The sequence below is a fragment of the Xenopus laevis genome, chromosome 5L (genome assembly GCF_017654675.1).
Source record: "Xenopus laevis strain J_2021 chromosome 5L, Xenopus_laevis_v10.1, whole genome shotgun sequence".
NCBI classification, from domain to species: domain Eukaryota; kingdom Metazoa; phylum Chordata; class Amphibia; order Anura; family Pipidae; genus Xenopus; species Xenopus laevis.
This window is the reverse complement of record NC_054379.1, coordinates 61,774,194-61,788,927: the sequence shown is the minus strand read 5'-3', so window position 1 is coordinate 61,788,927 and position 14,734 is coordinate 61,774,194. Positions and strand designations below refer to the sequence as shown.

At 39.0% G+C, this 14,734-nt stretch overlaps 1 protein-coding gene across 10 annotated transcripts in view; it reads right to left on the bottom strand.

Annotated features, from left to right (window-relative positions):
* The window catches only part of cep170.L (centrosomal protein 170kDa L homeolog), a 157,299-nt gene that overhangs the window by 77,256 nt on the left and 65,309 nt on the right, over positions 1-14,734 (bottom strand). For all 10 annotated transcript variants that reach the window (XM_041562819.1, XM_018263138.2, XM_041562816.1 and 7 more), the window contains 3 exons: positions 14,465-14,590; positions 5,049-5,528; positions 1,551-2,185 (listed from right to left, as the gene is read on the bottom strand). In XM_041562819.1, the coding sequence (XP_041418753.1) occupies positions 1,551-2,185; positions 5,049-5,528; positions 14,465-14,590 (1,241 nt within the window). The remainder of the gene's footprint in view (positions 1-1,550; positions 2,186-5,048; positions 5,529-14,464; positions 14,591-14,734) is intronic.

The following is a 14,734-nucleotide window of genomic DNA, read 5'->3' as shown; positions in this document are numbered from 1 at the left end:
GGACGCCAGCGTCTAAAGGATGCGCCAGCGTTTATATGCTGCGCGAAAATGCCAGAGTAAATACGCTGCGCGAAAACGCCAGCGTCACGCTGGCGTCTAACGGGCGCATGGCCTCTTCTGGGCGCCGCCATCTTGGACGCACCGAGGACGCCTTACACTGAGCAAGCATACATAGGATGTCACAGTTACATAGGTTGAAAAATGACAATAGGCCATCAAGTTTAACTACTCCAAAAGTTTCAAGGGTATGGTCATAGGCAATGTTTCCCCCCCTTAGTACCAAAACGCTTATTCGATTTCTCAAAGTTTGTGAAATTTCTTACAGTCCCAGCAGGATTAAACACAATGTACTTAAAAACTGTCATAGAATATATATTATAAGGTTAATGTGCATGATTGATAATGGAATGCAATTTAAACTTTGGGATGTTTGCAATATTGATGGTTCTGCCAATAACCAACTGTAAATATTGTTTTGTATACAGAGGAACAACTGGATTACCAATAAATCCAAACATTGCTAAGATACTGTATATACTCGAGTATAAGCCGACCCGAGTATAAGCCGAGGTACTTAATTTTACCTACGAAAACTGGGAAAACTTATTGACTCTAGTATAAGCCTAGACACAACTACAGCCCTGTCTCCCAGCAGTGCACATTCCGCCAAAGTGACCCCCCCTGCGATCAACCGGACTTCTTTGCAAAGTTGATGGTGACAGAGAATTGCCAAACGGATTACTGTGTGCATTGTCCCACTGTCCCACTACCATGTGCAGAGGGTGCTGTGTGATATTGCCATCACTGTTAATCTTTCGTATAACCAACAGAGGGCGCTGTGTGATATTGCCATCACTGTTAATCTTTCGTATAACCGACAGAGGGCGCACTGTTATTCTTTCATTAACCAACAGAGGGCTCACTGTTATTCTTTCATATAACCAACAGAGGGCGCACTGTTATTCTTTCATATAACCAACAGAGGGTGCTGTGTGCTATTGTAGTCACTGTTATTCTTTCATATAACCAACAGATGGCGCTGTGTGATATTGCAGTCACTGTTATTCTTTCATATAACCAACAGAGGGCGCACTGCTATTCTTTCATATAACCAACAGAACGCGCTGTTTGATATTGCAGTCTCTCCCCAAGTGAACTGTTGGTATAGGAATGATTAAAAGTGACTAAAATCTCAGCTACTGCCCGCTGACCCGAGTATAAGCCGAGGTAGACTTTTTCAGCACATTTTGGATGCTGAAAAACTCGGCTTATACTCGAGTATATACGGTATTTCTAAAAGTCCATGAAGATGAACATGATAAACTATTATGCTTGTCATTTGTTAGTCAATAACTTTGAAGCCTTGAATCATTACTGTAATAGAGATGCTCAACCTTTAGGCTGGTGAAGTAAATTTATAAAATATGACATTTGTTTTTAGGGTTTAATCTTCCTTTAATGACAGCATGCATTCATAATTCATTATGCTCATTTTTTTTTACAGTGGAGATAAAAAGTAATGGAGCATTCTATAGCAAAACAAATCCTACCTTGTCAATAATTTTGGAAGGGTCAGCTGCTTCTTGACTTCGTAAGTCCCATTCTTTAGTATATCTCACTTTGTCCGCTTGGTCATCAACATGTACTTTATCACAACCAGAAACAGAGGGGATTTCTAATTCATCACCAATGACTCGTTTTTTGTTTGGTCGATGTCCAAGACTTCCAGAGCTTCTTAATAACACATTTTGTGCCAGCATTAATGGTGCACATGGTTCTTCGGATTTTTGTTTCAATAACAATTTTGCATGCTGTGTGCTGTGGATCACTCTATGAGATGATGTACCAGATTGTAAATCGATTGCTAATAGTTTGTGGTCAGCAGAAGCAGCTTTTACCTTTTCAATTTTTGACTGTGGGATAGGATAAGGAGCTTCTGGACCAGCAGCACCTGCATTCTGTGTAAAAGAATATGAACGCCTCTTTCTAGGATGGTCATCATCAAAAAATTCTATCATAAAAGCAGTTTGACTTGTTTCTTGGTGTTTTCCTGAAGAATGGCATTTTAACTTCTTCTGTTCAAGATTGCCTGATCTTAAATGTTCAAAATTAGAACTCTTACTGAAACGCTTTTGAGTCCCACTATTTTCATAATCGCTTTGTGTTCCATCATCATGTGTGTGTCCTATTACAGAAAAACAAGTATTCACAATGTTCATATATTGTGAACTGAACAAGGATAGTAAAGAACTAAAATTATTGTGGAGTTTTAATCCAGAACCATAATCCAGTTATTTGAATGGTTCACTAGGGAGGTTTATTGCAAGGCCATCATTTTACTATTTAGTTTTAATCCCAGACTTGGATTTAAATGTAAAATTAGAAAAATAAACAAGAGCGTGAATACTTTTCCAATGCACTGCACTACCCCTGGAATGTAGCACATACACTTACTGCAATCAATTGGGGTAAGTTTTTAAAATATAATATACAAGGAATAGTTCTAGCATACTCAAGGAAGCTAGCATATTCATTAATTTTTTGCCAGAAAAAATATCAAGAAATGTAAATTTTATACATTGGGTGAAAAATCATTATCTTGCTGGCTTTAAATGTGTATATTTCTAAATGTAACATGTTGCACATTTTGGAAATTCTGCAATAATGAATAGCTTTAGTTTTAATTATTTGTAATTGTTTTATGCATTGTATAACACATTGTTTTACCTAGCACTCTATTTTCCCTGAGGAGAACACTGTTAGTACCTATATCAAGACTTTAAAGCTCCACAAAAATAATTAAACAGTGAACAGCCTTTTTGAAATCTTGAAATTAGGGATGCACCGAATCCACTATTTTGGATTAAGCCAAACCCCCAAATTCTTCGCGAAATATTCAGCGAATGCCAAACTGAATCCTAATTTGCATATGCAAATAAGGCAAAAACATTTTTTACTTCCTTGTTTTGTGACAAAAAATCACGCAATTTCCCTCTCCGCCCTTATAAATTGCATACGCAAATTAGGATTCGGTTCGGCTGGGCACAAGGATTCGGCCGAATCCGTATCCTGCTGAAAAAGGCCAAACCCTGACCGAATCCCAAACCGAATCCTGGATTTGGTGCATCCCTACTTGAAATACCTGCCACTCTGATTGTTAAAAGGTTAATAGTATGGCTGAAGCATCTACTTAATCACGTGTTCTTCTCTAAACCACTCGGCCCCCTCCCTAAAGAATTTGCTTTGGCTGTTTTGGGCATGCTCCATTCGTCTCAATTTAGTTGCCCTCCAGTCTATCAGCCAGTGAAGATTTGGAATTGCTGGTTCCCATAGAAACTCTGCTCTAGCTGTGCATATATTTTCCCTAACCTCCTCTCCTGAGCTTAACTTAGCTGGTGGTTACTCCTTTCTTTATGTAATAAAAACCGGGGATGCCCTTAATCTATAATTTTAAAACTGCTAAAGCATTTCATCCAGTACCACACAAGTGGCTACTGGTTAAATTAAGGAATAGTGGCCTGGAACATACAGTAGTATTTGTACTTGGAGAGAGAGCTGGTTGATGGCTCTTTTATAAATAGGATGAACAAAACATTTTTAACTGGAGCAGTGTTGTTAGTGAAGTACTGCAGGGATCTGTACTTGTTTTTTTTCTTTTTAACTTGTTTATTAATGACCTGGAAGTGGGCATTGAAGGTAATGTTTGAAGAATGGTCACACATAGATATATGCATTTACACAGGCTGTTGCAATTTCTGTATGGGGGCCCTGCCGACGTGTGTAGTCCCCTCGTGGCTCTTCCTCACGCAGGGAACACAGGAAGAACGCAGGGGAAATCAAACGCCGGCATGGCCCACATACAGAAACTATGACCATTCTGTGACCACACAGAAATGTGTGAGCATTCTTCAAACTAAATGTGAGTGCAAACTTATTTTTGCATTTTTTATATCTTTTAAAATAAACGGTGTTACACTATCTTGGATTTATATTTCTCAATGGGGACATGAGAAGCTGACAGTAAAAGGAGGGAGTGATATACTAAAAATTACGGGCCATATACTACACCTCCAGTCTGTACATAGGCAATTCAGCCAAATGGTGGTGGAAATATATTGGAAAAACTGTGCATGTCACCAACAGGAGTGGAAGTTTAAAGGGGAAATACACCTCAGAAAAAACTTGGACACTGAGTGGCGGTGTGATATTGAAACATATTGCACTATTTTTAGTTTCTATGTTGCCGTAGGTGCTGATCAACATATAAATTCTGGTCCTGTAATTGTAATATCATGGGAATATCATGGGAAAACATGTTTTTTTCAAAACATCAATTAATAGGTAATAGTTTTAAAACAGCAAACAGATTTTATTATATTTAATTTTGAAAGCTGACGTGGCTAGAGATTTTGTTAGTTTATTGTGCTCTGATAAACTTCAGTCACTCTTTACTGCTGCACTGCAAGTTGGAGTGATACCACCCCCTCCTTTCCCCCCAGCAACCCATCAGCAGAACAATGGGAAGGTAACCAGATAGCAGTTCCCTAACACAAGATAACAGCCCTGGTAGATCTAAGAACAGCACTCAATAGCAAAAATACAGGTCCCACTGCAACACATTCAGTTACATTGAGTAGGAGAAACAACAGCCTGTCAGAAAGTAGTTCCATAGTGCAGCACTGGCTCTTTCTGAAAGCATATGACCAGGCAAAATGACCTGAGATGGCTGCCTAAACACCAGGATTACAACTACAAAAAATACACTTGTTGGGTTAGGAATGAAATTTTACATGGTACAGTGAAATATTTGCAGTGTAAACAGTGTAATCTAGAAATAAAAACGACACCATAAAATCATGACAGAATCCCTTTAAGAAGGATATAAATAAGCTGGAGAGAGTGCAGAGCCGTGCAACTAAACTGGTTAGAGGTATTGAAGATTTAAAGTATATGGGTAGACTGTGGCGGTTGGGGTTCTTTTGTCTGGAAAAATGAAGCTTGCGAGGGGACACGATTACTCTTTACAAGAGTTGTGGTTTATATATTACCTTTCAGTCTCTTCAGGTAAACCGGAACATCACTTTTGATACTCTTGTTATCGTCCTCAGGCGCGCCTTTTCTCAGACACGTTGGATTGTTTTGTGCCAACCAATCTGCAACTTTACTTTCTGCAGCCATCATCTCTGTTTGTAACGCAGAAAGATCCTTGGCACATGATGGTGATGTTTTCTTTGATTTTTGACGATAATCTGGAGTGAATTTTGTAACATGATCCTTAATGGTTACTTTACCTGGAGAGGTCTCATCAAACTCAATTGTAAATGATGCATGTCCTGCACCTAGTGCATGAGAGCAAAGTGTGTCTTTGGTTGGGATTTCATGGATAATGTTCTCTTCAACATCAGATTTTTGAGGAGATTCTTTTGTAGGTATCTCAAAGTAACTTGGCTCCCTACAAAGCAGAAACAATGTTTCTTCTTTTCCTTCAGTGCCTTCATCTCCATCTTCCTTAGTATCCTTGCTGTGGCCTAAAGATAAAATCAGTTCTTAGACCTCTTTAGACCAAAAAGTTAAGGGGTCTTTTTGTAAATTGGATATCAATACCATACATCTGCTTATAACAATGTAAATATGAAATAAACCCAATATGGATCCTGCTACCTTACTTAGGGATCAAGTAAAAGGTACAGTTTTATTAGAGAAAAAAGAAAATATTTTTTTAAAATGTGATTTACTTGCTTATTTACATCCACATGCATCAAATAAATCACTTTATAAGGAGTGACAAATCAAGACTGCAGACAGGTTGTTCAATATTGCAGCCAAAATTGAGTAGTGATGTGATGCAAAAACTCAAGAAGGACAGTTCTAGAAAATATAATTTACCCTCCTCATACTGTATCGGTTTGTAGCAATAGTGTTCTTTTCTATAAAAACTTTATTTTTTCCTGTAAACAAAGAGATGCGCTTTACAAAAAAATTGTAAAAACCAAAATCTTTCTGTCCCAGAAAGATTTTGGTTTTTTCAGGTGTCTTGACTAACTCCAGCAAAGCTTTGTTTCTCACTCAACAGCAGGGTCTTCCTGGCTGACCTTTAGACACATTTAAATGTGCACTAGTGGACTCGCATGTAGGACGGTTTTGGGCCGGCTACTGCAAAAAATCTTTTGATCACACTGCTGGCTTCAGGCCACTAAATTTCTAAACTCGCACCTGCCCCGTCCCTTTAATGAAGTCACCACAGGGCAGGTTAGGATCGGATGCGGGTCGAGGGAAACTAAAATGCACCATCTATTGCTCAGTGACAGGGGTGTTAGATGATGCATGTTTAATTGGTTTCACCTTCTGTCTAAAAGTCAGCTTGAATCTATCTTGCAGTTGGTTGAGGCACTATTATCACAATTCAATCAATATCTCTCTAAAATCTTTGACCAATTTGTCTCATGTCCATGTCTGAGGATACAGTGCTTTGGGCCTCCAAATTCTTTGCATCCACAGTTGACACAGTTTTACACTAAAAATTGGTGTGTTGGGGGTATCCTTAATTGAGAATGATTTGGGGGTTTTTAACATTTTTGAAGTTGTCTAATACATTGTCCATTACAGCAATGTGTTGCATAAAAAGGAGCATTAATGCAAGGGATGAAAACATAATTTTGCCTTTTTATAATACCCTGGTAAGGCCTCACTTTGAGGATGTATTGCAGTTTTGGGCTCAAGTCCTTAAAAGAGAACTAAAGCTTACCTAAAGAAATAGGGTAGAAATATTGTACATTATGTTTTAAGCTTCTGTACCAGCCCAAGGCAACCACAACCCTTTAGAAGTAAAGAACTGTGTCTCCAAAGATGCCCCAGCAGCTCCCCACCTTCTTTTCTGCTGATTCACTGTACATGATCTGTGCTTCTGTCACTTAGGGACCCACTCACAATCAGAGCCGGGCCAAGGTAGTTTGGCACCCTAGGCAAGGACTTCAATCAGCGCCCCCCCCCCCATTCTGTAGGACCATTTCCCACCTAATCACTTTTTTTTAAGAAAGAAACACATTAATTAATTAAACTTTTATTTTATATAAAAATGTAATGTTAACAAACAAAAATAAAGTACACTGTACTTTACTGGACCTGTGCCAGCCAGCAGCACCCAAAATATTGCCCCCAATCTGTACCTGTGCCAGCCAGCAGCACCCAAAATATTGCCCCCAAACTGTACCTGTTGTGTTGTGCCAAACAGCTCCAATACCAGTCACCAGCCAGCCAGTCAGTCAGCCAGGACTCAGAAGAGCAAAGAATGCCGCCCAGACCGGTTATGCCACACCCGCACACTGCCTGGGCTCTCTCCGACTCACCAGGCCAGGTCACCACACAGACATCACCATGCCCGCCGGCGCGCCGCTTACTACAGGCGCATGGATGCGCAATTGCGCATTTGTTTACGTGCGCTCTGAAGAAGCCAGATCCAGCCAACCACGGCAAGTAAGAGGGTCGGGGAGGTGGGAAGCAGAAAGGAACTCTGCTGGGGGCCTGGGGCAGCCACATTGGAGAACGAAGGAACAGTACAAGCAGTTCAATTTCAAAATTAAAGAAAATAAAAATAAAAAAAAACATAAAAAAATAAAATTCTTTCTTTTCAAAATTGTACCCCCCCATGACTGCGCCCTAGGCGGGCGCCTACTCTGCCTACCCCTAGTTCCTGCCCTGCTCACAATATACAGTACACATAGAATATAAAGGTCACAATATAAGTATGATTAGTAATTAATACAGATAATTACTACATGGCAGCACAGAAACCAGCCAACCTCATTTTCTTATGGATAAATTGCGAAGACCCCTAAGCTTAGCTTCTCAAGAGCTGCTCAGAGCCCACTGAGCATACGAGTGTCGCAGACACTTTCCAAGATGGTGACCCCGTGACAAGTTTGAAGTCCTGGATCATTGCTGCTATTGAGAAGCTGAAACTTTAGGCTGGTGCAATAAGTTCAATATATGAAATATGGTTTTTTTTGCCATGTTAATTTTTAGGGTTTAGTTCCCCTTTAAGGACATTACTTTGCTGGAGGGAGTGCAGAGACATGCAACTACACTAATAAAAGGGATGGAGGATTTAAACTATGAGGGTAAACCTGGTTGGAGAAAAAAAAAGACACTCACTTGCAAGGGCACATGATTACTCTTTAGTATTTTGAAGTATTTCAGAGGACATTACAATGGATAGCAAAGGGAGCTTTTTTCCCATAAAAATCTTTTTTCCTAAAAAAAAATCACAGCACCAGAGGCAACCACTTATAGGAGAACTAAACCCTTCACACTCCACTGCTTTTTCCATTGCCCCCCCTCCAAACTCCTTGCAACATGTTTTCTTCTCAGAAGTTTCCCTGTAGCCTGACTTGCTATAAATCTGCAGAGTTCAAAGTCGTCATCTTCTGTCAGTCTTCTAATCCTTTTATGTCGTTGCGGAAACAGATCTTGTCCCGGAAGGGAGCTTTGAGGGGGCAATGGAGGGAGCAGTGGGGGGGGGGGGAGGGAGCAATGGTTAAGTTCTACTTTATGATTAAAGGAACAGAACTTTCATGAGAAGCAGCAAAGGTGGTTCTTCACAGGTGGGTTGTGGAATGTCCTGTTGGGTGATGTCAAGATGGCAGAGTGGCTTGGATGATTTCTTGAACAAGCAATAAAAGGCCATTGTTATACTAAAATCTACAATTAAGGGGCTATTTATCTTGCTTAAGGAACAGTAATATCACAAATGAAAGTGTTTTTAAGTAATACAAATATAATGCAGTGTTGCCCTGCACTGGTAAAACTGCTGTGTTTGCTTCAGGAACACTACTATTGTTTATATAAATAAGCTGCTGTGTAGCAATGGGTGCAGCCATCCAAAGGAGAAAAGGCTCAGGTTACACAGCAGAAGGTTATTCACTATTTAAAGGGGTTGTTCACATTCAAACAACTAATTGTTTTCAGATAGATATGACTTTTTCCAACGACTTTCCATTTTCTATGTGTGAAAGTTTTTCTAATATTGAAGTGTCAAGTGTCTTTTTTCACCTTCAGAAGCAGCCCTGGGAGGGGGGTCGCCGACCCTGTAAACTGTTCTGAATGGATACATTTAGTTGATACATTTCTTATCGTTACCCCTGCTGAGCAGAATCTCTGGGTTTCATTACAGGCAGCTGTTAGAATTGATACAATAGTTGCTAATACTCCAGAGATATTGCTGAGAAATGTATCAACTAAATGTATCAAAAATGTAACAGTTTAGTCTGCACCTGAATTACTGAGCTGCCAGACTCAAACACCAGAGACATGAACATTCAACTTTAAACTTAAGATTTTGGAAAAACAGTAAAACATAAATAATGGAAAGTAATTGGAAAACGTCTTTATTTCTGGGGAACAATCTAAAAACAACTGAATTGAAAAAAGTGTTTGGAAGCTGAACAACCCCTTTAACCTGTGCCATATAGCCTCTTTTTCTAATTCTGCAATTCTGCAGGTCGTTTATATGAACTATAGCAGTTTTTCTGAAGCAGATCAGTTTTACTAGTGCAGGGCAACAGTACGTTATATTTTCATTACTTTAAAACACTTTAATTTTTTGACGTTACTGTTCCTTTAACACCAGAAAAACTGTACAAAAAAAACTGTGTAAAACAAATGAAGTGATTAAGGTATGTGTTTCATTTTGCAATACCTGTACACCGAATTTGATGCAGTTACTTTAAAGGAATAGTTCAGTGTGAAAATAAAAACTGGGTAAATAGATAGGCTGTGCAAAATAAAAAAATGTTTCTAATATAGTTAGTTAGCCAAAAATGCAATATATAAAGGCTGGGGTGAACAGATGTCTCATAAAACAGCCAGAATCCAACTTCCTGCTTTTCAGCTCTATAACTCTGAGTTAGTCAGCGACTTGAAGGGGGGGGGGGGGCACATGGTACATTTCTGTTCAGTGAGTTTGCAAATGATCCTCAGCATTCAGCTCAGATTCAAAAGCAACAGATATGACCCATGTGGCCCCCCCTCAAGTCTCTGATTGGTTACTGCCTGGTAGCCAGGGTAACCAGTCAGTGTAAACCAAGATAACTGAAAAGCAGGAAGTAGTGTTCTGAGTGACATGTTATACAGTATATCAAATCACTCCAGCCTTTATACATTACATTTTTGGCTAACTAACTATATTAGAAACATTTTTTATTTTGCACAGCCACGTTTTTATTTATATTTTTTATTTATTTTTATTTTATTTATTTTTTATTTTTTATTTACCAAGTTTTTATTTTTACACTGAAAAATTCCTTTAAAGCACTTCAGACCTTGTGATTAATCCGTTAAAGTCATTAATTGCAGACTGCAATGCAATGTGGCTGCCATTTTTTTACACAGCATGATAAATAGGCCCTTTAGTATATATATATATATATATATATATATATATATATATATATATATATATATATATATATATATATATATATATATATATATATGTATATATATATATATATATATATATATATATATATATATATTAATATCTTGATAAAGGCTCTAGAGGGGAGCCGAAACGTTGATTTTTTACCATGTCGAAATAAAGTAAATTTTTATTCAAGTCCCAGGAGTGCGCTACCGTTCTTCCCTATACATATCTAGATCCCAGGAGCGGCACCCGGACGGACCTCGTAAGGGTTAACTAAGAGAGTGCGGATCTGCTTGGCTGATATATATTAATATATATACAGTAGTTTATATATGTGAGTGTATATAGGTAAATATAAATAGGCACATATATGGCTCTGAGGTTTGTTTGGAGGGGCTGAATTTGATCAATTTGGCCTTTTTATAACCTATTTTAAAGATGTAAGCGTTGAGCATTTCTATGGTTAAATGAATCCAAGAAGTACATAAAAAATGCATAGACAATTGGGGGGTATTTACTAAAACTCCAATTTTTTCAGTTTTTTAATTAAATTAAAGAGGACTTAACTCCCATCGACAATTTTTTTTGAAAAAGTTGGTGCGGGAAAAGTCTCGTCAAAATCGTGCGACAATTTGAATCATACAACTTTTTTGAGCGGTCTGCCAAAAATCTCAACTTTTTTGGATCATTGTATGAAAAACCAGCACAATGTCAATAAAAAAAAGGACATCTGCCATTGACTTTTACATGACCTTGACAGGTTTTAGAGTATTTTAGATTCGGATTTTTAGCAGTTTTGGGGTATAACAAAACTCCCTATAAACTCCCCTATAAAAATGTGAGTTTTCCCCCTAAAAACGTAACCAGAAAAAAAAAATCGAGGCTTCGTAAATAGGCTCTTAGAGTTGCTGACACTCAAAGAGCTGTTGAGCTGAAGCCTGTCTAGCAGTACAAAATTTCCTAAAACTGCTAGCATCTCAGAAATCGTTAAAATTAGGAAATGCTAATTACAAACGTACTCTCTGGAAATGGACTTGTAACCTTGTCATAGGCCATGCTTTTTTACAATATTTTAGCTTGTCTTTGCTTTTCTTCTTTTCTACATGTTCACCGTGGCAAACAGATAATTCAAGACAAGTTGAATGGGTGCTTCCTATATTGCAGCCATCTGCCATCACAGGTGAGATTGCTTACAAATGAAAAGAGGGATTTCTGTGTGGAATAAAATATATATTTTTTCCATTTCTTTGTGTGTTTATACTTCAGACAAAGTAAACATACATGAATTCCAGCATTGTTATTTTCAGCAGAATATGTGGGCATTTTATTAAGTCAACATTTCATGAATACGACTTGAATAGGAATGGGACCTGTCATCCAGAATGCTAGGGACCTGGGGTTTTCTGTAATTTGGATCTCCATACCTTAAAGGAATTGTTCGGTATAAAACAAGGAATTATAAAAACTGGGTAAATAGATTGGCTGTTCAAAATAAAAAATGTTTTTAATATAGTTAGTTGGCCAAAAATGAACTATATAAAGGCTGAAGTGACCGAATTTCTAACATAATCGCCAGAACACTACCTCAGGCTTTGCAGCTCTCTTGGTTTCCGCTATTAACAGGCAGTTACATCAGGGGGGGGGGCACATGGGTCATAACTGCTTTGGAATGTGACCTGCATGCTAAGGATAAATTGCAAAGTCACTGAACAGTTATGTCCCATGTGGCCCCCCTTAAAGGAGAAGCAAACCCTCAAGTTAAAACCCCACCCTACATCAGTTACTTGAGGGGGGGGCACATGGGTCATAACTGCTTTGGAATGTGACCTGCATGCTAAGGATCTATTGCAAACTCACTCAACAGTTATGTCCCATGTGGCCACCCTTAAAGGAGAAGCAAACCCTAAAGTTAAAAAACCCTACCCCCCTACCCTAGATAGATCCCCCTTCCTCCTAGCCTAGTTGCTACCCTGGGCAAATGCCCCTAAGTCTTACTAACCCCTCTGGGCAGATTCTGTCCAGCAGAGTTCACAGGTGCCATCTTCAGCCGCTTTGGTAATCTTTGGTAGTCTTTTCACGGCACTTCTGCAATTTCCATGAGTTTAGGCACATACGCAGTCAGGGCCGGATAACCCGCTGGGCACCTGCCTAGGGCCCGCCTAGCTCTAGGTCCCGGCCCTGAATAACAGGAAAAAAAATCACCTATGGAATCTTCCAGGCCCCCCTAACGCTGCGACGAGGTGACGTCGCAGCGCACGACGTTGTGCCCGGTCGCTCTGATGTCACGGCAGGGGCGGTGCCATTGAACCACAGGGGGAGGATCACCAAATGCAATAAAAGCCTGGATGTGCGCAGGGAGAGCTGCAGTTGGCGCCCAGACTTCATCTTGTTAGGAGCTCCTATTCAAGCCTGTGTTTTGCCTTGTGGCCTATTTATTTTTCTGTGCCTGGTCGGTCTTGTGCAGCAACTGCAGCAGTGCCTCACAGTGCCTGCAGGCTGAAAATTGTAAAATTATTATTAGTATATTTTTGAAGAGTGGGACTGTGACTGGCTTGAGAGGAGGGAGGAGGGGGCAGTCAGGCCAGGCTGGCAGGCTGTGCTGTAGCCATTTGAAAGTGATCTGGGGGTAAAATTGAAAAGGGTCTGTGGGGCAGTGGGTGTGGAACTGTTGCAGGGAGTGAGGGAGGGGGCAGACAGAACTGAGAAAAAAAACACAAAAAAAAAAAACCAAAACTACAAAGTAATTTGTAAAGGGTCTCTGGGAGTGGGACTGTGCAAAACTGTAATAACTGGAAAAAAAACAGAAATATGTTCAAACTTTCATAACCTGCCAAATTTTGTAAAATGAATATGGTAATTAGGGGGTGTGGTCACACAAATATCAAAACTTTTTTTTTTTATCCCTTTTCTATTTCCAAAATGTTGGGAGGTATGCGCTAACATAGTAGTGCTTCTTTTACAACTGTTACTTTAGGTGGTTCGAGGTGGGGGGGGGCCCCAAAAGCAGGAAGTCGGGTTCTGTTATACATCCGCTCACTCCAGCCTTTATACATTACATTTTGGCTAACTAACTATGTAAATGATGTGTACAAAGATAGAGGGTTTACGATGACATATTTTATATTGAACTCATAAAAGGTAACTTCCAATTATATGTGTGTAACTTTATGTATACGGTGTAAAATCTAAAAATTTGGCAGTTCTCCGTACCACATGTATGCTATTTTTCTCTATTATAATAAAGATATTGATTTTAATGATCGCTTCAGAAGATAAGAACATTTGGTTAGAGTTCTAGCACCTTTTTCAAGACCTAGAATCCAAACCAAAAGACTACAAATAAAAAAAAAGTATATCCTGTTTGCTGTGGGTATGGTCCTTACCGTAGATTTATAATTTGAGGACTGTTCTCAGAGAATAGATGCTAAATGCAATAAAAATTTTATGCCCATAAGTGCAAATGTTATCGCATAAACATTAATCATTGCAAATGGCTAAATGGTGGGCAGAAGCCTCCCTCAGGGGGGAACTACATGACAGTTCATGAATGCAAAAAGTAAAAAAAAAAAAAATAAGTAAAAACTCGCCTTATCCTCTAATGCTCAAACCCCACGCAAGGTGCTCCACCCTGAGAAGACTACGATAGACATGGAAAAGGAAAATACCCTCTCCTTCTCTCTTTCTCCCCCCTCCACTCTCATCTTTCTTTGTTTGTACATTGCTACTCTCCTGTCAAATGTATGATAACGTGCAACTCTGACTCAAGAAGTGATGATATGACAAGTGACTAACACCGCAAACCGAGTATAAACACTTACAATGCTAAGCGTTCATAATGTAACAATAAATAGATAATGCACGGTTCTTGAAATGTCACCTCTGCTACATGTATGTATTTTATTTTATTTCTGAAAACAATAAAACAGTTGTATAAGAATCATTGCAAATGGTAAACTCAGCATTTCACTATACCATACTTATGCGATTAAACCTTGCTTTGTTTCCTAGAATTTTTACTAAATTCAAAAAATTCCAAAAAGTTACCTGAAATACCAGGTTCATGTAGCCTGCTTTCCTTGCAGTGTTGTATATTTTCACTAGAGTCATCATCTCCCCACCAAGAGGGCTGTCCATACAACGGTGTACCACGAGGCACTGCTGACATGTCCACTGTCAAAAATACACAAAGTTTTATATTTAATATACCTGATAACAAAGCAATGTATAAAAGCTTACTTAGAAACATACACATTGGTTCAACACAAGTTTAGTAAACATGGAGAAGCATACACATTGGTTCAACACAAGTTCAGT